The sequence below is a fragment of the Malania oleifera genome, chromosome 5 (assembly GCF_029873635.1).
Source record: "Malania oleifera isolate guangnan ecotype guangnan chromosome 5, ASM2987363v1, whole genome shotgun sequence".
NCBI classification, from domain to species: domain Eukaryota; kingdom Viridiplantae; phylum Streptophyta; class Magnoliopsida; order Santalales; family Ximeniaceae; genus Malania; species Malania oleifera.
In genome coordinates this window covers 39,954,880-39,978,149 of record NC_080421.1, presented here as the reverse complement: position 1 = coordinate 39,978,149, position 23,270 = coordinate 39,954,880, and the positions used below count along the sequence as shown (strand labels likewise).

At 36.6% G+C, this 23,270-nt stretch overlaps 2 protein-coding genes across 4 annotated transcripts in view; one reads left to right on the top strand and one right to left on the bottom strand.

Moving 5' to 3' along the window:
- The window catches only part of LOC131155133 (putative lysine-specific demethylase JMJ16), a 38,012-nt gene extending 19,154 nt beyond the window's left edge, over positions 1–18,858 (top strand). For all 3 annotated transcript variants that reach the window (XM_058108065.1, XM_058108066.1, XM_058108064.1), the window contains exons 3-9: positions 6,775–6,846; positions 7,003–7,080; positions 7,218–7,742; positions 7,844–8,068; positions 8,222–8,383; positions 16,961–17,329; positions 17,643–18,858. In XM_058108065.1, coding sequence (XP_057964048.1) covers positions 6,775–6,846; positions 7,003–7,080; positions 7,218–7,742; positions 7,844–8,068; positions 8,222–8,383; positions 16,961–17,329; positions 17,643–18,569 — 2,358 coding nt within the window. In that variant the 3' untranslated portion in view covers positions 18,570–18,858. The remainder of the gene's footprint in view (positions 1–6,774; positions 6,847–7,002; positions 7,081–7,217; positions 7,743–7,843; positions 8,069–8,221; positions 8,384–16,960; positions 17,330–17,642) is intronic.
- A 1,162-nt stretch (positions 18,859–20,020) lies between these two features.
- On the bottom strand, positions 20,021–22,890 carry LOC131155132 (probable arabinose 5-phosphate isomerase). The gene is made up of 3 exons (XM_058108063.1): positions 21,949–22,890; positions 20,637–20,860; positions 20,021–20,346 (listed from the first exon to the last, which is right to left on the bottom strand). The coding sequence occupies exons 1-3, from the start codon at positions 22,594–22,596 to the stop codon at positions 20,190–20,192; spliced, it is 1,029 nt and encodes a 342-aa protein (XP_057964046.1). The 5' UTR covers positions 22,597–22,890; the 3' UTR covers positions 20,021–20,189.
- Between the last annotated feature and the right edge of the window lie 380 nt (positions 22,891–23,270).

Genomic DNA, 23,270 nt, shown 5'->3' with positions numbered 1-23,270 from the left:
CCGTTCTACCCCACCCACTTAATTTCTTGAAGATAGATTAGATTAAATTTTCTTCTAATCCTTGTATCCACACTTTCCATGCTTTTAGTATCCATATATTCCAAGTTGCTAATCTAATCCTAGTCTCCTAAATTGATTTATTTACCCACTCGTGTCCACAATGATCCAGGAACCCTCGCATATTTGTCATTGTACCTGGGTGCTAACACCACGTGTCATTTCGGGCTGGTGACCTAGTATGCAGTAGGTGCACTAATGTTATTAAGGATATGTATAATATAGTAATGAGAAGTGTTATGACTACTTGCAGAGAGTCTACTAGAATAGGTGTGCATCAACGGGTTCGCTTTGATATCTTATCTTTTTTGCATTAGATATAGGTGTACTTATTAGGAGTATCCAAAATGAGGTTCCATGGTGTACGTGTTGGTGATGGATGAACTTATTGGTAGTATCTATAATGGGGCTCATGATGTATGTTGTTTGCAGATGATATTGTCTTGACTAGATATGGAGAAAAATCTAAGTTAGAATTATAGAGAGAAGCTTTAAATCTAGAAGTTTTACAATAAGTAGAAATAAGATAGAATATATAGAATGTAATTTTTAGTCATGGTAGGAGGAGTATTGGACAGAAGATTAAACTTGAAGCTTAAGAAACTAATAGTAGCACTAGAAGATTTTGATATCTTTGTTACATTATGCAAGGTGGAGGAGAAATTAAAGATGTAATACATAGGGTTAAAAGCGGGTGGGTAAAATGGAGAAGTGATTTAGGTGTGCTGTGTGATTGTAGAATACCCTTAAAATTAAAAGATACATTTTATAGGATGACTATAGACTGGCTATGCTATATGGATCATAATGTTGAGCAATTAAGAAACAACATATCTAAAAAGTAAAAGTTGCCAAAATGAGAATAGTAATACTAAGATGGATAAGTGGTATAATGTTAGAAAGATAAATTAAGGAATGAATAAGTTCATGATAAGTTATGCAAATACTTATACAAGATATGGGAAGGATGGTTGAGATGGTTTGGAAACATGCAACATAGGCCAGATAATGGACTAATGGTGATGAGTGAGCCAGTTACTCTTAGTCAAAATATAAGGGGTAGGGGTAAACCGAAAGAAACTCGAAATAATATAGTGAATAAGGATTTTAGAAGCCCTCAAGTTGTGAGGGGATTTTTCCCAAGATCGTGCAAATTGGGAGGAAAGGATTCATGTGACAAACCCCACCTTGTGGGACTTTATGCTTGTTTGTTGTACTATCTTATGAAGATTTCAAACTAGTTTCATGCTATGGTGCTCTAGGAAAGTTTGTCAAGTCTTCTTAAGAAGGATCATTCTATCAATACGAGGGATTTTAGGATGATTAGTTTGATGATTGGTATTTATTTGACTAAGATCTTATAGAGGAGGTGGTTGTACTGCTTTGGGTTCAACAAGTTCCCACCACAAGAAGCTTTCTTGGGAGGTATGTATGTTCTTAATGCATTTGTGGTTTGCAAGGAGGTTATTGAGGATGTAAAGGCAAGGAAGAAGAGGATTGTGTTTAAACTTCTCTTCGAGAAGGTGTATGGTTGAGCGAGTGGGAGTTATTTTTTGGATGAGGTTGTAGATAGAAGGGTTTTAGCTTTACATGGAGGAAGTGATGTTTTCCTTTATCAATGATTGCTAGTCTAAAGCTTTGGTTTACAACATTGAGGGGTCCATGCCAAGCTTATCCTTCGCCTTTTTTTGGAAACTATTTTCCCACTTCAGTTGTAGTTGTTTGTGAGCATATTGTTGAGTAGAAGCGAGGCCTATGGTTTTGTGAAAGGCTTGGATTGTTGGAAGAAACAGGTTTTCAATTTGAATTTATGGTAGAGACGTGTTTTTTTTTTCTTTTTTCCAATTATAGGTTGTCGGTGTTGATGACTATTTTTTTTTTATTTTTTATTTAAAGGAATAAAGTTGTAAAAGATGATTTGGAAGGATGTATGAATGCTTTTACTGTGTTCTAGATTTTTGATATTGTTCATGATCATAGAATTACTTCGTCTAAGCTTGGTTGGCATAGGTTTGAGTGGCATTACCATGCAATCTTCATTTTGCTTCTTTTTCTTTGGATCTAAGTGTAGAGAGGGTATTTAAGAGATTGAATAGGTAGAAGCATGCTTATTTGTCTCTATAGGGTCACATTACACTTGTTGCAGAGCTTTTGTATTGAGCATTAGTCTATGTATTTGTTTACTTTTTACATCTTTATTTAGGATTGTCGTGTCTCTGGCTAAGAGACTGAAAAGATGATGAGAAGTTTAGTCAGTTGGGAGGTTGTCAGGAGGCCTTGGACTCATGGAGATTTGGCTATAGAGAGTCCGGTTTCTATGGATGGTGGGGGAAAGTGGTTGTCATGTTTCTCTTTGGAAAAAAAGTCTCTTTGACGAAAGGTGATTTAGAGCAAATGTAAAGAAGAGGATGGGATGCGCCTTGGTTTTCTCTTTTATTTATTTATTTATCTTTTGGGGGCAGGGGTTTATATTATTCATCCTAGTCCATGGAAATGCCTCTTGGGTACCTCTTTCCTTCCTTTGACTTGTATAAACTTGCTAATGGAACTAAAATCCAATTTTGGGAAGATTTGTGGCAAGAGGAAATGTCTCTTGGGTACCTCTTTCCCTCCTTTGTCTCATACTATTCCCTTGCTTCTATCATCATATCTTTGCCTTCTATTATGATGCTTTCGTTTCTAAATTCTACTTCAAGATGGTTCTATTCATATTTAGAATAGCATTTGTCATATAACAGAGTTCAAGGCCCCATTTCTGCTTTGCACTGCTTTAGCATTGCAATTTAAATTCTTGACCGAGTCTATTGTTATGCCCACCACAGTGGCTTGCGTTAGTAATGTTTCCATAAAGTCAACTTCCGCCTCTTTTTCCAGCTCTTTTGTGCAATTCTGTCTTTTCTACTTTTTGTTCTTACTAATTTTTTGCTTGAAAACGCATGATTGAAGTAGAAATTAAAATCAAATTGTGGGCAGCTTCCCATATCTCCACTCAGATCTATTCATACATTTAATTTCTTGGTTTGTAGATGTTGTTTTCTATTGATTTTAGTTTTTTGTATGCTCTTTTTCCCCCCCTTTTTATTATAGATGTTTATTCCTTGTGCTATTCTACAATTACTTAATTTATGATTATTATAATATTTATTTTAATAATTATTGAAAATTATTTATTAATTTTATTTCTTTCTTTCATTTTTATTAGAGACAATAATGGTTGGAATGTTTTTTGGCTAAAAGTATTACAGACTACTTAGTTTGTCAGCAATGATCAATTAGTTGTAATGTAGTTTATTATATCCAAATTTTGTAACTTAATAATTTATATTGTTATTTTTTATTAGAAATTAATATTTATTATGTTCTTTTAGTAATTATTATTTCCATTAGTAGTGTGTAATTTTGTATTTACACTTTATTACTTAAGTTATGAAGTATCTAGTGTATATTTGTATTCATCTAATTTATTTTAGATTTGTAATTGCATTCGTCAGATCTAATTTAAGTTCTTTCAGTTAGATTTGACTTAGTAATGATATTCCTTCTTTTTACTTGTTGTTGTAAGTTGTTATTAAATTATAAAAGATTTTTTTTGATAAAAAATACATTTCATTTAGAGAGAAAATAAGCTACGAAGCTGAGGATAAGATTGCAAATTAATATCCCATCCAAATCTCTGGCCTGTACTTGTGCTTGAAGGAAGGCAACTTTCCTTTCTGAGAAGGCAGCACATTCCATTGAACTTAAATGAGATCAATTAATTATTTGAATTCAGTTGTCTTTGGTTTTTAGCTTATCCTTTCGATTGCCTGGTGGAGATGATCTTTGGAATACACTAACCCATCCTTTGTCTTCTCCTCCAACTATGGTCAAATTATCTAATCCAACAATCTTCAATGACCCACAGAAACATAATGTATTCCTCTCACAATTTTGACCTTCTTTAAAGCTTGAAGAAGAGCCCACACCAGCGTGTTGGCTGCCCTCTTGCCTTCTTGAATTTTCCTGGCACAAAATATTTTGCTCCTGTTCGCTATCGCCTCAAAAGATAACCCTGCCTTCTGAAGCCTTACCTCAATTCAAGGTGGAGAGTTGCAGTGCGTGAGGAGATATGTGCTTTGCTGTACTTGGGAGCATGTGCCTCTTCTGATAAGTCTCTGGTTGGATGTCATTGGCACCATGAGGTCAATCCTAATGGTTCTGCAGCTTGCTTGAAGTCCTGGTGATGTAGGACGGTAAATAGAAAATCAGAAACAGAAAAGAACAGAGGAGGAGGAGGAGGAAGAAGAAGGAAGAAGGAAGAAGGAGAGGAGAGGGAGAGGCTGCATGAGAGAGAGGGAAAGCCAATCTGGAAAACTGAATTGAAAATGATTAACTGATTCATAGATTACAAAGAAAGTATTTATACACCTGACATTACAACTAAAACAAATATTTACAAATAACTCCAAGTAAAACAAATAATTACAAAATAAGCCAAAGTATTTAAAATACACAAAATGATCCTAAATTAACTTAACTTCTAAAATAATCAGAAATTTCAAACTAGAATAAAACTCCTACCTACAATATAAACATTTAAGGGGCCGTTTGGTATCATTGTCGATATTATAAAAAATGAAAACTATAAATGAAAACTAAAAACCAGAAATAGAAACTAAAAACTGAAAACCAACAACCTGTTTGGTTTTAATATTTGTAGAACTAAAAAAATTTAAAAACTTGACTGAACAACTGCTCATTTTTATCATTGAATCAAATAACAAATGTAAAATATGATTTAAATAAAGTACAAACAGATATAAAGTAAAAATACTATAATAAAAATTAAAAATTGTTGTAATTATCCTACTTAATTATTATATTTCAAATTTCACTTTACAAGAACAATCTTAGTGTATGTGACAATTGGAATATAGTAAAAAATATTTTGTAAATGACTTTTAAATTCATATGATCATTTTATTTTAATTTTAATAAAAATTATGAATAAAATGAATGAATTAATCCAAGAAGTTATATCTAGATACTAAAATATTTTGGCCACAAATTGCCAAAACAACTGTTGAAAAACGATAAAATTTGATTTTTAGTTTTTCTGCAAATAGCTGAAAATCGTTAACAGAAACAGAAAACCATCAGCTTAAACAAACACGTTTGCATAATCTGTTCTTCACTGTACACAAACAAAAGCAGAAACGATGCTAGACAGGTCCTAAAATTCTCCATTGTTGTTTCTCCATCACTCAGTTTGTTGCCAATGGATATAAATAGGTATATGGTTTGGACTACCCTAATGCGTTTTTCCAGTCCTTGAACATTCATCAGTTCATCGTTTTATCTATTTTTAGCTACCACTTGTTATTGGCCTTTGCGTAAGTTGGAATGTTCTGTAGGAAGAAGTCTATATGGAGCAATCACTTGGGTTTTTTGCTTAGGGAGACTGAACATTGGTGCGTGTAGATATGTGTCATAGATCAGTTTGTATCCTACCACCGTACGACCATACTGTTGTTGGTAGGATTTTGTTGGTTGCGCATGTGGCTGATATTGCTATTACTAGTTTTGACGGTATACAAAGCTTGAAGCGTTTTCTACAAACAATGTTTCAAACTAAAGACTTGGGATTGTTGAAATAATTCTTGGGCAGAGAAGCATCCAATTCTCGTATGGTGCCTGTCTTGTCTCTGAAGAAGTATGTTCTTGGCCTTTTGGATGAGACCTAGCTATAAAGATCCAATCTTGTTTATACACCTAGGATCCTAAACGCAAATTATTACCAGATGTGGGTGTCTTGTTCAGAAGTTAAACTGCCTTATAATCACTCCATGAAACATGTCTTTCACAACAATTTTTGTGAGCCAGGCCTTGATTCGTTGTGAACGTGTCATTGAAGTGCTATTGTTCGCATCTTAACTTTCCTTAAAGGTGCATTTGGGAGAGGTTTCTTTTATTAGGACTGAGGTCACTCGTGTTTTGAGATACACAAATGCAGATTGGGTTGGGCCACCTCTGTCTTAAGATCCATAATAGGGTGCTGTGTTTTGTATCTTGGAATACTAAGAAACAAAACATGGTTGCACGGTCAAGTGCTGAGTCTGAATACAGGGCCATAGCCCATACTATTGAACTTGTTTGGTTGAGTGACATGTTAACTTGATCACATTCCTAGCCTATGGATTTGATGTGATAATCAAGTTGCTATTCATATTACCTCGAATCTGATCTTTCCTGAGAGGGCAAAACATTTGAGATTGATTTTCATTTTGTTCAAGAGACACTAGTGCAAAAAGCTCATTACAACCGCTTACTTGAAGTCAGTACTAACTAGCTGATTTCTTCACTGAACCTTTGAGGGTTACTGGGTTAAATTTGTCACAAAGCTAGGAGCATATGATATCTATATTGGAGCGTGAGGGCGCGTGTTACCTATCACTTAGTTTTATTACTGTATATTAGTAAGTGTGAATTAATAGGGGTATGATGGTCACCTGAAGTACATGAGATATATTTTAAATAGAGAGGGAGACCTATTGCTTTGTTAGATTTTTTCCAATTTTATTAAACCCTGTTAACATTTTCCAAGGGTATAATGTTGTTGCTGATGTACTGTAGTGGACTTGTAAAAAAAGAAAAATAAGCCCCAATCGACACTTTTTTCTTTTCATTTTTTATTCCTGTTGATATTGAATATTTATTTATTTATTTATTTTTTTCCAGACTCTTCCATCGAAAACTTACCTTCCCAAAGTGCCGACTCGTGGATGTTCAGAGTGTCGTAATTGTCAGAAGGTTGAATTTTAAAAGTAAATTAATTTTTAGTTAAGTTAGATGATTTTTTTGGTACTAGTCAATATTTCAACCAGGTCAAGAAAAATTATGAGCAGTATGATATGAAGGTCCTCCCTGTTGCTCAGATGCTTGTCTTCCATTGAAATCTTTAAGCAGATCACTGCAAGTTGGCATCCAGGAGATGCATGCATGCCTGTCCTTGAAGAGGCTCCTGTATTTTACCCAACTGAAGAGGTATTTCTTGGGACATATAATACTGGTACTTATTTTTTCTGTTTCATATTTCTTTACCACTATTTTTGTTGAATGTGGAGTTTACTGGCTGGTTGAGAATTGTATTTCTGAAGGATCTTTTGTCCTATTTATTATAGGAGTTTAGCGACACATTTAAGTATATTGCAAGCATTCGTCAGACAGCAGAGCTGTATGGAATTTGTCGAATTGTTCCACCTGCTTCATGGAAACCATCATGCCTTACTAAGGAAGAGGAAGGATGGAAAAGCTCTAGATTTTCCACTCAAATTCAAAGGGTTCATGAACTTCAGCATCAGTATTCAAAGGGAAGGATATCTAGACTTTGTGAAGGTAAAGGAATGAAAAGAAGAAGAAGTTGGAAAATGGATTTGGAGTATCAATTTGTTGATGGATGTACTGCAACTGATGAAGCTGGACTTCAGGAAATGAAGGGCCTTAAATTTGAATCTGGGCCAGACTTCACTCTGGAAACTTTCAAGAAATATGCTGATGATTTCAAGGGGCAGTATTTTTGCAAGAAAGGTGAGGTTATGGATTTAAATGTGAGCTCATCCATGTTTGAGAAGCAGTGGGAACCATCTGTGGAGAACATTGAGGGTGAATATTGGCGAATTGTGGAGAATCCAAGTGAAGAAATTGAGGTATGTTGGAAAAAAAAAATGATAAAAAGAGTGAATTTTCCAAAATTTCTTTTCCTTATATAAGGCCCCTTTTTTTTTGTAATGCTGGCATGTTGTTTTAGGTGCTTTGTGCTTCTGATTTGAAAACCAAAGCTTTTAGAAGTAGATTTCCTGTAGCATCCAGTTCAGTGAGGCCACCTGAGCATGTTGACCATCTGGATTCTGGCTGGAACTTAAAAAATATCTCTAAGTGGCCTGGTTCTCTACTATCTTTTGAAAACTGTGACGCTTCTGGTGTTTTGCTACCTGAATTGCGCATGGGAATGTGTTTTTCATCACTTTGTTGGGTAAGATTCAATGGACCTTCTGTGGTCACTGTTAAATTTATGGTAATTTCATTTTTGTGCATGCCTCCATCCTATAGTGCTTCATATGCCTTTCTAGCTGTTCTGGATGTGGATTTTCTCTCTTGATTTGTGTATTCAATTTCTGTGGGGCAGAAAGTTGAAGAGCACCACTTATATTCACTGTGTTATTTGCATGTGGGTGCTCCTAAAATATGGTATGGCATCCCTGGAAGATATTCCTTTAAGTTTGAGGCGGCTCAAAAGAAGCACTTTGCTGGCTTGTTTGAAGAACAGCCCAAGTTACTTAATGAGCTGGTGAGTACCATTTTTTAATATTGTATTATGTAGCGGAGAATTGTTTTTTGCTTTGTTTGAAAGATCATTGTATGGGATTCATGCTTAATACTGTTGTAAAGTTAGAGATGGAGCAGAGAAGAAGAGAAAAAGAGAAAAGGAAAGAGAAGAAGAAGAAAACAAGAGAAAAAAAAGAGGCTGCAGTTTCTTGGAGCCTTATGTACAGCTCCAGGTCTGCCCTCTATTATTAAGAATAAAAAAACTTAAGGACAAAAATACCCTCACTCACAACCTAATTAGTAATTACTAAAATAACAGATTTTCTTTTGACACTCTCATAAACATCACAAATGGAGTTTTCATGACCTTTTTCAACACAACCCTCCACAAAATGACTGTCAAATTATTGTGATTTATACTCTCATGAAATAATGGATTGCTAGCAATATAAATGGTAGCTTGATTATCACAAAACATGTCTATTGGTTTTGTTACCAAGATTTCCATCTCTAACATAAGCGACTCAGTCACATGAGAGACTTCTACCACATAAGCTTACTCAAAAGCCATAGTTAGGTATTCTGTTTCAGCACTAGAGGTTGCTACAGCAGTAGTAGTTTGTTTATTGCTACACCAGGTAACGAGATCACCTCTCAGAAATGTACAATATCCAGCAACCGTCAATCATCAGCTGGCCCAATCTGCATGAGAGTAGCCCAATCTCACAATTTTTATTACATTTGAACCTTTGCTAGGAGAATTTTTGACGTACCACAAAATCATACAGATAGAATTCATCTCAATGTGGTTGTTTCATGTTTGGGATTCCTGCTAAGCTGGCTCACCATCCCCCAGGTCTAGTGACAGTCAAGTAGATTAACTCTCCATCCAACTGCTTATATCAATCTTTATCTTCATAGTTTGAGTACAAAATCCCTAGACAGCTTCATGTTAGGATCCATAAGAGTATCATTTAGTTTAGCTCCCAACTAACGAACCTCACTTTAGCAAGTCCAAGGTATATATTCATTGAGAAAGATTCAACCCTTCCCTACATCGTACAATCTCAATATCAAGAAAGTAATGCCGAGTACCGAAGTGCTTGATTTGAAATTTAGTTTGATACCACCACTTAACATATGCAATCCCACTTTGATCACTACTAGTTATGATGATATCACCAACATGTGCTACTGTATGTGCCCCAACTATCTCCTTTTTGCAGATAAAGATCGAACGATCAAAGGAAGCACTAGATAAAGAAATGTAGAGACCACCACTATGAACTCGTCAAACTAGGCTTGAGGAGATTGCTTAAGACCATATTATGCAACCTACATACTTAACCATCCTCCTTCTCAGTAACATACTAGGGGGTTGCTTCGTATGTACCTCTTCCTGCAAATCTCCATTCAAGAAGGCATTCTTCACATTCAACTGGTCAAACTTAATAGCCAATGAAATCAATGCACAAATAGAATTTAGCCGAGCTACTGGAGAGAAGGTCCAAAATAATCAATACCATAGGCAATCAATCAAGAAGATATTTGATGGTGTAGACTGTAGACCAAATGAAACCAAGCCAAATCCTTACATGGAGGGACATCCACCAAGTCTCGTGTCCCTTGAGTGGTCAAGGTATCCATTCTACAGCAATAGGATAAGCATCTAAGGGCTTCTGAAAACATGTTTGTGTACCTTTCTGGTGAGTAATGGGCAAATACAAGTCACATCGGGATGGATCTCTAGAACTAGAAGTTGAAATAGTGATGGATAGAAGAGGGCCACATGGTGGTAGTGATGTTTGTGCTTGATTTTCATTGTTCATAAACCCTTAATTGTTTCTTTGGGTTCGTAATTGCTAGATTTAGATGAGTAGATGATTTCTAGAGGGGGATATTGGTAGCAACTGGAGGATCAACACATAAAGGAGGATCATAAATCATTGATGGACTCAAAATAGATTCATCCAAGGAGGACCCTGCACTAGAGAAATAAGGTGCCCCTTGAGAAAGGTGAAGGAATGAATTAACCTTACAAGTTGCCACTCTCACTTCTCAAGTGTCTTTGCAAGTCATTCTCAATTCTCATGTATCTTTCTTTCTTTCTTTGCAAGATCTATTTGCTCCATGATTGGTGCGTTTGAATCCATGCTCTACATGATCCTGACTCACCTTGGACCCAACATACAAAAGATTTCGATAATTTGATTACGCATACGATAAGTATGTGATGAAAATAAATTAATAAAACATAATAGATTAAGCATGCAATATAATATATTATTAGCCTATTGAGTTGTTGCCCCAAAGGGACGTGCCACGTTGGTGCTAGGTGCAGTGTCAAAGATGCAAGGATTCTTGCATCATTGCAGATGTATGCGGACGAAGAAGCTATTTTTGGAGACTAGGGTTAGATTAGCAACTTGGAAATTAGGGACACTTATTGGTAAAAGCATAAGGTAGTTGACACAATGATTAGAACAAAAATGAACATAATCTACCTTTAAGAAATTATGCGGGTGGGGTAAAAAACTAAAGAAATTGAAAAATCAGGAGTTGAAGTATACAGGGAAAGATAAACACAAGAATTGGTTGGAAATTATTGTAGAAAAAGACCTAAAAGATAGTGCAGACTGTTCAGTAGATTTTAAAAAAGTAGGAGATACAAAAACAACAAGAAGCAGCCTTTAGTCCCATTAGGTGGAGCCGGCTACATGAATCCTTTTCCGCCAATTCACCCGATTGAGAGCGTTTTTCTCTATTAGATTAAGGGCCATTAAATCCTTCCTCACTACCTCATTTCAAGCTTTTTAGGCCTACACTATCCCTTTTCATGCCATAAACAATAACTAACTCACTCCTCATTGATGCTGTACTAAGCCCATGTTTCAAATGCCCAAATCATCTAAATTATTGTGTATATTGCTCATTTTTTACTTTATCTTTTAATGTTATACCACTCATCCACCTTAACATTCACATTTCGGCAACTTCTACTTTTTTTACTTGTTGTTTCTTAGTTGCCTAACATTCTGAACCCAATCAGATGGTCTTAGGACATGAGATATAAATGTCAATGCTTATGCTCCTTAAATAAGCCTAGTAGAAATTAGAAAATCTTAGAAGACAATTTGGAAATGATATAGGTAGTATTATGGAAGGGATATTAGGAATTGAGAAAATATTCATAGAAGCGGGTTTGAGTAGCCCCATTGGAAATGATAGTAAGTGGGCGTTGGGTTTGCGAAATCAAACATACTCCCATGGAATGACAAAGAATATCGTTCATGGGGATAGGATGTCGTTCTTATAGTTATATTTTTGTTTGTTGTGTATTATATGATTCCATGAATGTACATTATGTCAATGCTAGTGTTTGGTTTAACATAGGAATCCTGGTGGGATGTATCAGTGTTTGGTTTAGCATAGGAAACCTAGTAGGCATTTTAAAAATATTACCAGTGTACCCTTAACCAATTTTATTATTCCCTTACTAGTATACCCTTAACTTATGTATGAAGAATAATCATATTTTCATGACAAAAACATATGAAAAATATCTACCAAATTAAATTAATGACCTAAAAAATGTAAACCATCATAGTAAAAAAATTCAACACAATAATCCGATTAAACAAAATAATGGGAGCGCACTATGGTTTTAGAACTTCAACTATTATGTTCTATTATTATAACACAATTTATTCTTATTTTTCTTGATTTATATTTTGGTTATTATAATAACTCAATTGTTATAAATATAATTATAACATGTCATAATAGTATATTATGAGGGAATTAATGTCCAAATTTCAAAAAATCATGGGGGAAATTTAGTCTCAAAAAATATTCCCGTGGGAATGAGATTCCCATTAAACTTACCCATGGAGGAGCATAGGAATATGATTCCCATGTTTTGTGGGAATCCATCATTCCTAGGGAATGTGAGATTCTTGCCACGTTAGATTCAAGCCCCAAAGCAAGCATAGGAAGCTATGAATGTTTAAAAGATGTTGTGAACCCCTCTAAAGGTTATGAGAGGATACATGGAGGACATGGATACGAGTCAATGACATTGGTGATATGATCTTATACTTTGCTATGCGGTTTATGAAAGTGAATACATGTTTTGAGAAGAAAGAACACTTAATGGCCTTTGAGACGGACAAAATAAAAGTTAGATAGAATTTTTCTTAACTAGGAGGGTAGAACTTTGTTGTATAAGGATTTTAAAGTTATGGCAAGTGAAAGTTAAGCTAAGTATTAGGATTATTGGTGTTAGGTATATAAATAAAGATAGAAGAGAAGGGGTACCATAGATCAATATAAGAGAACTAGGTCTTGGTACCTAAGGGTGAAAATATAATAAAACTTGAAGGTGAAATGAGCAAAGATGGTCATTGGACAATAGGAGGTAATGTAGACATGCACTATTTGGTGTAGGATAGCTTGTTCTATTAAAAAGAAAGCAAAGGGGTTTTAGTCTTTTAAATAAATCTAGAAGAAGATTTTCATTAGCAAAGAGAGTTAGTGGTGGGATCAAGACGTCCAAAAAGCCGTTAAGACATAGAAGAATATAGAAACATAGAAAACTTTGAATAGAATAAATAGGTAAGAGAAGATGCAAAAAAGGTCATTAGTGAAGCTAAACGTAGGGCATACAATAATTTACATTGAGGAGTTGTCCATTAATTTTCTTAATAAAGTGGTTGATAATTGTCAGGAGGAGGACGATCTGCAATCAAATGGAGACCAGAATGAGGAAAGTTTTGGTAATGGCTCATATCCAGATGAGGGGTGGGTATTTCTGGGGAAAGCAAGGATGGAACAAAATGTGAAATGGCTGTGGATATGAAAGTGTATAAGCATTGATCATATAGCAGGTGGAAAGGTAAGAAAAGTTTGCTTCTTAACAATTGTATCAACTCAAACATGGGGGGTGGACAATTTTAAAAAGTAGATGATGCTGGAAAGTTTATGTGGGTCATCTCAGTATTGCTCTGAGGGGGATATTTCAGAAGAGGACAGTGAGTGTGATAACGATTTTGCATGTGATAATAGTCTATTGTTGGATGAGATTCATGAAAAATTGCATTAATAGTTCCGACTCTTCTGATGCTCCAGGGAATATTTCTTATGTGTCTCCTAAGCTTTGGAGGATGCATCTATATTTTAGGAAGGGTGATTGGGTGTATACTTGCCTCTGACTGGTCAATGCAGGGATGGGTTATTACCTACTCCTGTGGAGGAGGTTAGTGCACAAGATGTTGTTGCTCAAAAAATTCTGGATGATATGGCATTGTGATTGGTTTATCATGGAAGGAGTGAAATTGATTTGATGGGGCTAAGAAAATAGACTAAAGGTCAGGAACTAGCAAGATTACAGAGCTCTATCTATTACAAAGGTAAAGGCTTGAAGAAGGGTTTTCTTAATAAGTTTGTAAGTTTCCCTTTTTGTTTTTTCTATTGTCTCAATGAATTTTATTTGTTTATAAAAAACAGGGTAGTGTTGGCAATTGGCATATCATAGATTGGAACTTTATATTCAGCAGTTGGTGGCAACAGCTGTGGCATGTTAATTGACGAAGGAAGCCTCCTTATGATTTTTCTAAGGGTCTTTACATGCTGGCATTTCCTTGCTCCTCTTAAAATATAGCTTGCTCAAAATGAATCCCTTTGAGCTTGCATCTATTGGTGTTGCGCCTAGCCAGGATTGGAACTTGCTCAAGTACTGAGTTGATTCAGTTCAAGATGGAGTAAAAGGAAGACACTTATTTACTAAGAATGGTGTTAGGGAGCATGTGAACATTTCTGTTACCTTCTGTGTTGTTCAGTTGTTTCAGTTCTCACTGCTGTGCTATCATGTGTGGATATTGAAACATTTATGCAGCAATGGCTGACAATTTTTACTCATTCACCATGTAGAGGAATGAACTTTTAAAGCAGAATCACGATGCCTCCACAAGCTGACACCTTCTTCCAAAAAGCTTGTGACCATGGAGGATCCTCTTTCACTGTTTAACTTGACCCGGGAAGTTCACTCGACCTCTCCTATTCACCTCCTCCTTTCATGACAAGAACTCTAAGCCTCCTTTCCCTCCTTCTCTTCCTCTGATTCCCCTCTTTCACCCTTCGCACATTCTCTCTCACTCTCTGTAACAAAGTGGGACATCTCACTCTCCAGCCTTTGATTATGGCCGGCCAAAGCAAATTTTGCTAGTTGAGAGAACCTTCAACCTAGTTATTGAATGTGAGAGAGGAGATAGGTTATGCTGAAACAATTGGTTCATATTGAAGGAAAATCCTTCCATCTGTGATTAGACAAGGTTGGGGAGGTCTTGTCTTTGCTCGTGGTCAAGAATAATGTCTCCCAAAACAGCTGGGTCAGGTTTTCTAATATGCGGTGGTCTGGTTTGCTGATGGTTTGTCTTCTTTCAGTTGGATGCATAGGGGCTTTTGAACTATTCGAATGGGATTCATAAAGTATTGGATGCCGATTAGGTGGAAGAAGATGGGAAAGTATTTGAACTTAGGGCTGGGGTGCAAAGGAAAGAAATTTTTAGTGTTAATTCCTGGAAGTGCCAAAGGCGATGGGTGCAAAGCTTGGCAAGTGATTTTTGTGAGATAGCAAAGGTTTTTTTTTGAGGATTCTGAGGGTGTTGGTGCTGAGTTCTTCATGCCAAATATTGTGGAGTCAGGTGGTGCTGGAAGGCGAACAGAGGGAAGGAGAGGGTCTCAGAAGTCAAGTTGATTCTGAAAATCAGGGTGTGCTGGTTGGGAAAGAGCTGTGCCATTGGTGTGGAGGTGTGCTGCATCTGAACGAACCGGGGGCCTTCACAAAGCGATCAGAATTGATCAACCAGAATGTGAAGGAATCTAGGGTTTTGGATGGCATTGCGGTCATCTCAGAGGCAGCTAGGGGTTGCTGCAGCTAGGGGTTGCTTTAGGGGAGGAGTTTGTGAAAAGAATTGGGCTGGGCTGTATGTTACCCATTTGGACCTGGGCCAAGTTATTGGAAAGGAGGTTTTTTTTTTTTTTGACTAAATTGGATCAATTATTCGAACAGGCCCAATGCATAGGAAAGTTTAATTCTTTTCAATCCAAAGGAATGCTCTCTTGATATGGGTTGACAGCAGAAGGGTCAAGGTGGTATTCAGGCCCATGTGTGCAGTAATGGTGACATGAGCACTTCTTTGTTGGTTCCTGATATAGGGCAGGTCCAAACTTTTGCTCCTGGATCTCAGAAAATGAGTATAGGGGAGGACTCTAAAGATTCTGCTAATAGAACCCAAACACGGCATCCTGTTTTTCAAGATTTGAGTTGGAATGGCCAACAAGTTCACAATTCTAATAGCAGATTGTATTTGAAACAAGACCGTGGGGATAAAATTATGTCAAGTTTTGAAGAGGTAAGGTGGTGTGGAAAAGAGTAAAAGAGAAGAAGCTGGGTTTGAGGAGAAATCTGATGATCGCCGTCTTAATGCTGATTAGACAAGGTTTATGCTTGAAGGAGGGCAGCTTATGGGTGCTGAAATGAAGAAGGTTTTTGAAGAAAAGAAAGGAAATTCTGGTGAGTCAGTGCTAAAGTTACTGAGGAGAAATTATAAAGTAGAGTTTAGTATTCTGGAAGACCCAAATGCTAGGAAGAAGACTGGGTGTAGTAATGGCATTCTTCTCTTCTTTTCATCTAATATATCTTCTTTTGTTATTTGAAAAAAACCAAAAAAGTGTTAAGAGAGTATGTGATAAAGAGTAATTGGGGACCCTCACCCTTAATGATCACGTAAACTCTGTTAGGTCTTCCCAGGGACACACTCATCCAAGGTTAGCATTTACTGACTAAAAGACCACACAATTCACAAGAGATTAAATGAATCAATTGTAAATTGCTAACTCTATCCCCCTCTTTTAAGACACCCATATTTATTAAAAAAAAAAAAAAACTAGCTTTTAGCCATTATAGCTTTAAAGAGATATTTTAATCAGTTAAGACTCTTCATCTTTTATTTTGAAGTCATCTTTTTATTGTTGACTGCATCTGACAATTTCTCTAACCAATCTAGAGCTACACCATCATGACCAGTCTCCCGTCTTTCCAAATTGCAATATGAGGTGATGCTTGATATTAGTCCATTGAATCAGTGATACCTTTGTTTTTACACTGGTTCATTACAGTACGAATATTTTTTGTCACGAGATAAATTCAAAAGCTTTGAAGGCCCACTGAAACTATCAAACAGGTTCAACTATTTTATACTGATTATGAATTTCTGATTGTTGTTGTTAAGAGTGGGACCCCATGACATAATTGGCTGAATTTAATGCTGAAACTTCTTTGTATTGATGAAGAGCTTTTCCATAAACAGGACCTAGAATGCTGGCATCAAGATAAATAATGAGAAACAACGAACTCTTGAGGGAAATAATGAAATAAATTTATTTGCTTGGCAACAGGCCAAATAAAAAAATGGGAAAAAAGAAAGAGAAATGAAACGAAACAGAGAAGGTAATATTGTTTATTTCTGAGGAACATTTTACTTTCCCTGTCAGAAGTGATGATTTTATCATCATACATTATCTTCTGATCCTGATGCAGGTCACACAGCTCTCGCCCTCCACATTAAATTCTGAGGGTATACCTGTCAGTCGTTGCATTCAACATCCGAGGGAGTTTGTTCTTATCCTTCCAGCAGCATATCATACAGGGTTTGATTGTGGTTTTAACTGTTCTGAGGTTGCTAATTTTGCACCTTTCGACTGGTTGCCCCATGGACAGAATGTTGTTGAACTCTATCGTGAACAGGGTAGGAGGACATCAATCTCCCATGATAAGCTGCTGCTGGGGGCAGCCATGGAAGCTGTAAGAGCACAATGGGAAATTTCCCTGAGAAAGAAGAACACCTTAGAAAATCTTAGATGGAAAGATGCCTGTGGGAAGGATGGGATCCTAGCAAAAGCACTCCGGGTAAGTTTTTAGGTTTCCATGAATGTATAGTCTGAAAAGCAAACATTGAACTGCCTTGCCTTGAGAATCTTGAAAGGCAGAAAATAGTTATTGCCCAACCTTCGCCCGGGCTCCCTCCCTTTCTTTTTTCTTTCCTTTTGGAAAGAACATCTGCTGTGTTGCATTTTTTTTTCACCGACTTTGATTGTTCCTTGTTGAAGTAAGGTTTAATAAATGGCCTTATTTCTGGTGGACCGTAATTTTCCTATAATTTATTCAGCCATATGTTTGATTTATTATTGAAATAATTTTTTTGGGTTTCTTTCTTATAAAGGCACGCGTTAAGTGGGAATGCATGAGGAGGGAGTATCTCTGCACATCTTTGCAGTCCAAGAAGATGGACAGAGATTTTGATGCTGTCTGTAAAAGGGAATGCTGTATATGTCTTTATGACTTACACCTGTCAGCAGCTGGTTGTCCATGTTCGCCAGACAGATATTCATGTTTGAATCACGCAAAGCAACTCTGTTCTTGTGCTTGGAGTGCAAAAATTTTTCTCTTCCGTTATGAAATCAATGAATTAAGAGTTCTTGTTGATGCTCTGGAGGGGAAACTTAGTGCTGTCTACAGATGGGCTAAGGACAATCTTGGACTGGCTTTGCTTTCGCATGCATCCAAATATTGTGCACGTGCACCTGGGGTTCATGTTCCATCTCTCTCGGAAGAACCAAAGCAAATAGAGCATCGATCCTCAGAAATATCAGTCAGTAAGGGTTCTACGATAAAGCTGAATCCTGAAGTGCAGGCAAAATTACCCTATTCAACATCATCCTCAAATGATCTGAAGGACAGAGAGAATAAAATAGCATCGTTTACATCCAACTCAAGTTGTACTGCTGATTATACTTTACAGAAAGACATGACATCATTTGATCCAAGAGGTACTGCAGATAATTTTTCTTCTTTATTGAAAGATAAGCCATCTACAGTCTCATTTGAAAATACAGTTGGGTCAGAGCTCAGTTCCAAGATCAGTGTGCAGTGTCCAGTTAGTCGTGACAAAGCATATGAATTTCATAAACTCTCAGAAGGTTTTCCTATCAAGCGTAATATTGTTGAATACTCTAATGCAAGTTTTAAAGCGGCTCCTTTGAGCGGTTCAGCTTCTTCTGAGAAACAGGCAGCAAAGGAATCTTTATGTAGTTCTCCAAATAATGTTATTATTCTCAGCGATGATGAGGGTGAGCAGCCATGTGGATAAATCTATTTGAGTGTACAGTACTGGGAATGCGGCAGCCTGTATACACTTGCATATAGACTATGATACAGTCGATAAAGCTTTGTAAACCAAGATCATGATTCTGAATGGAATAGGATGGAAATAGAAAATAATGAACAACATGAAAGAGATGGATGACATTTGATTCTATCTTCAATTTGATTTTATTTTCATTTTCATTCCATTCTTAAGTACTGAAACATATTACACTGTTGTATTGTTTGCAAAGGGTTATCTACTTCAAATGACACTCGGGATTGTTTTTTGAAAACTAATGATCAAGCCCATGCCGTCTGCATAATCGTTGAAGTGCTGCATTAGTTTTCCCTGGAATACATGGTAAAATTGTGAAAGAAATGAGCAGGTTATTGTTTTGGCATGCATGGTTGATGGATGAATGCATGCATGTATTTATGTATGTATGGGATGAAACTTAAGCCATGATATCATTCATCAATTCCCAAACTTACTCAAAGCCAGGAGCATTTGTCATTGGACAACCAGCTCTATAATTTCATCAGATCCAAGAAAGACTGCATACACAACTATTTCAGATCTTTAAATTGGCTATTGTAGATAGTTTGTGCTGTATCCGCCTGAGGTTTAACAAATCAGTTATTCACACATTTTTTAACAGTTTATACTCATTTTAAAGATTTGTGCGAAGGTTGTCATCGGATGTATTGGTTTGTGCTTCATTTTCTATTGATTAGCATGATCGATTCGACGCCCTTGCCAACAAATGGGGTCTGCAGTTAACAGAAATTTGAGTTACATGCTGAATTAGGTCACTAAATTTTTTAAAAATGTTTGTAGATCAACTATCTTTTTTTTTTTTTCTTTTCTGTCTAATATGTAGTTTATATTCTAACTTGTTCTATTTCCACTCACCAAACTTTTAAATTATTGCATTTTCAGTCAAATAATTGCACTATAAGGTAGAAATAAGCGAATGGGCTAGCATATACATTTTTCACAAAATTTATAAACAAAGAACAATTTTTTTCCATAACACATTTTAATAAAAATAAAGAAATAGATAATTTTATTGGTTCTTTTTTCATATAAAAACTATTAAAAAATAAAAACTAATTTAAATTTAAAAAATTAACTCATTTAGTAACTTGAATTTTGAGGTGGACTTGGACAAAACATAGGTTAAAATTATATTTAGTTTTTTCTAAATCCATAAAAATTCAAATTTAAATTTGAAAATTCATACTTCCAAACACTAATTAAAGGTCAAAGTTAAGTCTGTAATAAATTGTATTGTAATATATATATATCTTTATCTAATGTTTTTCAGGCTCAAAATAGGTGTTCGAGACTGCAGAATAAGAAATTCTAGTTCCATGTCATGTTTCATGCCAAGACTACAAATATTAGCCCATCTATGTGACCGACCCACAACATGTACACATTGTTATACCCCGTTTGCACAATAAATAAGAATGAATAACATTACATTCATATTATCAGGTTTCCAAATAGAATCCCACCTCATATTTGAATTTGAAATTCTCGAGGTACAAAGAGATTAAAGAATCATAAACTGAAAAGAATACAGGAAACAAATGATACAGACAAAAACACAAACACAGATCACAGGCCAGCTGAGACCAATCCATGCAACGTGACAATGCCAATCAGGACATTTTGACTATTGACGACTGGCAAGAATTGGACAGGCGACGGTGGTGATTCCATCTTCCGCATTGCCTCCACTGCCATTGCATCTGGATTGATTGTTCTTGGGTTCCTGTTATTGGACAAAATTGAATCAATGCGCTGGTTTGCCATACAGATTTTCAAATCAGGAAAGAAAATGTAAAAAAAGAAACGGCTAAAATAAGGGAAAAAGAGACCCTTATTTTGTATAGGTCACAAAATCACTGGAATGTCCAACTTCATGGTGTGATTTTGCAAACCCTGTTATTCTTTTTGGGGTTGAATCACATTGTAAGCAGAAGAGGCAGCTTGTACTTCATGAATACAAGGATGCAACAATGAAGCTGTGTGAATCATCCATATTGAATCCAATTATCTTACCGGTTGCACATTTTCCCCACCGAGAGCTTAAAGATGCCTTCACCGCTGGCTTTAAGAGTACGTCTCAGGTCACCATCTGTGAATGTCCCGATCAGATGATGCTCATCATCAACAAGAAGCAAACAACCACAGCCTTTACTTGTTAACTCCACTAACTGATCCATGATTAAATCTCCTTCTCTGCATAGTGGGAGTTCATCTTGCTTCTTCATGACATCTTTCACCTGCATATCAAAACAATTAAAGACTAGTACAAGATTCCTTTCTTTCTTTGCGGGTGTTCTCTCTCTCTCTCTCTCTCTCTCTCTCTCTCCATGTATATATATGAGTTACTCGGATATGGTGAACTACATCGTTGTAAACAAACATACCCATTCAGTACTTTCTATAAAATCAAGGATTTATTTGTATAAAAAAGTGCAGGCTGTTTAGTGACCAACGATGCTGGTCTATGACTGCTCAATGAACAAACAACGAATGCACCAATTTTAAGAGAGCCTTAACCCCATGAAGATTTGTATGTTGTTTATTAATGAAGACTAATAGCACATTTTCAGTCATCCACTAATATAAACTCCTACCAATCAGCATATAAAATCACAACATAAGTGCCTGAGAGTACTGTGCCCCCTCCAATAAGATGGTGCCATGTTAGTTTGTGTAAGGTCACATTACTCATACGGCTTCATTTTATTGCGTGGGGGCCGGAAGAGAAGATGGCAGTGTATCAAAATTCCAAAACATCTATTCAATAAGAAAACTACCCATGCATTCCTTGCATCCTTGATTGACATTTCAACTATCAAATACAATCCAAGTGCCAAACTATGAAATCGAAAATGACTCAAAGCAGGCTTCAAATTCGAGCTTCTATCCAAAATCAGATTTTTCCTTCCAACATTACTTTTCATCTCGTCAGTTTGGATCCCAATAAACAACAAACAAAAACTAAAATTTTCATTAAGCATTTTCCAAGTTGGCAAGCCCTCAGAAGCTTACTCAGCAAGAGCTCCTCAAAATGTGCATGAACAAGAAAAAGGAAACAGTCAAAACAGATCCACCTAGCATAAAAGGGCAGCGGTTCTCCCCGCCCCTCCACCCCTTCCACCCGAATTTGACATATAAGAAAGCCAGATATCAAATGCCAACAAAAGTTAAAAAGCAGCATTAGATCAACCCAGCATAGAACTCACCGATTGAAAACTAATATCACCAAGATCCACTAAATTATCCAGATCAAGACATAATAAAAATTGATAGAAAATTATCAATAAAAATCTCAATCGTTCGACTCAATTGGAACCTATCTGACCTTGAAAATGAGACTCTTTCCGATCCTTCCCGCCGGATGATTCGCCGCATACTCATCCTTCGTCAAATTCCGTGCCGCCATCAGCGCAATCGCCACTGTATCGCCGAAAACCATCTGGATCGCGGTTGAAGTGACCGGCGCGAGATCGAACGGGCACAATTCCCTCTCCAGAGGCAAATGCACATTCAAGTCACACACCCCCGTCAGGGCATTCACCACCGTCGACGTCACGGAAATGAGGTACGCACCCTTGGCCTTCGCGCACGGCGCCAACCTCAAGAGCTCCTCGGTGTTCCCGGACTTGCTGAAGAACACCACCAGGTCGGCGCTCGACAAGACGCCAATGTCGCCATGGAGGGCGTCGACGGGGGACAAGAACCCAGATCGGACGCCCAGCGAGACAAGGGTCTGGGAGATCTTTTGGGCGACAAAGCCGGACTTGCCGACGCCAGTGAAGAAAATAGTGCCTCTGGCATTCAACAGGGTTTGGGTGAATGCTAGGGTTTGCGAGTGATTAAGGTTCTGGAAGAAGAAATTCAGGTACTTCTGTTGGGACTTGAAAAGATTGAGCAGGTCATCAGGGTTAATTAGGGTTTTGGTTTCTTTGGGATTTGCAATGTGGTCTGAAAATGGCGGAAGAGAACCCATACCAGAGGCAGACACAGAGGAGAGAGAGGAGAGAGGAAAGAGGAGAGAAAGAGAGGGAGAGGGAGAGAGAGAGAGAGAGATTCTGGGTTTTGTGATGGATTTTGAACGAGAGGTTTTGTTATAGGACGCGGGGTGCGTAATTGGCTGTTAATTTTCGCGGTAATGCTTTAACCGGGCAATGGGTTCCGGTCCCTGTAGGCGTGTCGGTGCCGATGGCCGGTGGATGTTGAGGCAAGATTTTAGCCTTTTGTCCTAAAAGAAAAAAGAAAAAAATAGGTTTTCTTCTTTATCCATAAGATTTGATTTTAGGTTGGTTATGTGTTATAGTCACACATTTAATGTGTTATTTTATTTTATTTCACATTAAAAGGAAGGCCAAAGATGAATTTTGATTTTTAAAATTAGAACTTATTAATTAAATGGTGTAGTTGTCTTCTTTTTTCACCCAATTAAACTTATTTATGAGTAAGATCTCGTTTAAATTATTCACATGCCAAAACTTTATTTAGGTTATTTATAAAATTCTTAAAATAGTAAAAGAATCAATGAATACAAATATACAATTTAGATATATAGTAACTATAAAAAGTATAATAAAATCAAAATTATGAGCTTTAGGGGATGTTTAGTAAAATTAAGTGTTAAATGCGGAATATTGGGTGAATATTAAATTC

Coding starts and splice junctions, on each gene's coding strand:
- LOC131155132 (XM_058108063.1), bottom strand. CDS start 22,596: ATGGGTTCTCTTCCGCCATTTTCAGACCACATTGCAAATCCCAAAGAA. Junction 20,861..21,948: donor GAAAGAGTCTCATTTTCAAG/GTCAGATAGGTT, acceptor TTTGATATGCAG/GTGAAAGATGTCATGAAGAA. Junction 20,347..20,636: donor GTGGGGAAAATGTGCAACCG/GTAAGATAATTG, acceptor GTCCAATAACAG/GAACCCAAGAACAATCAATC.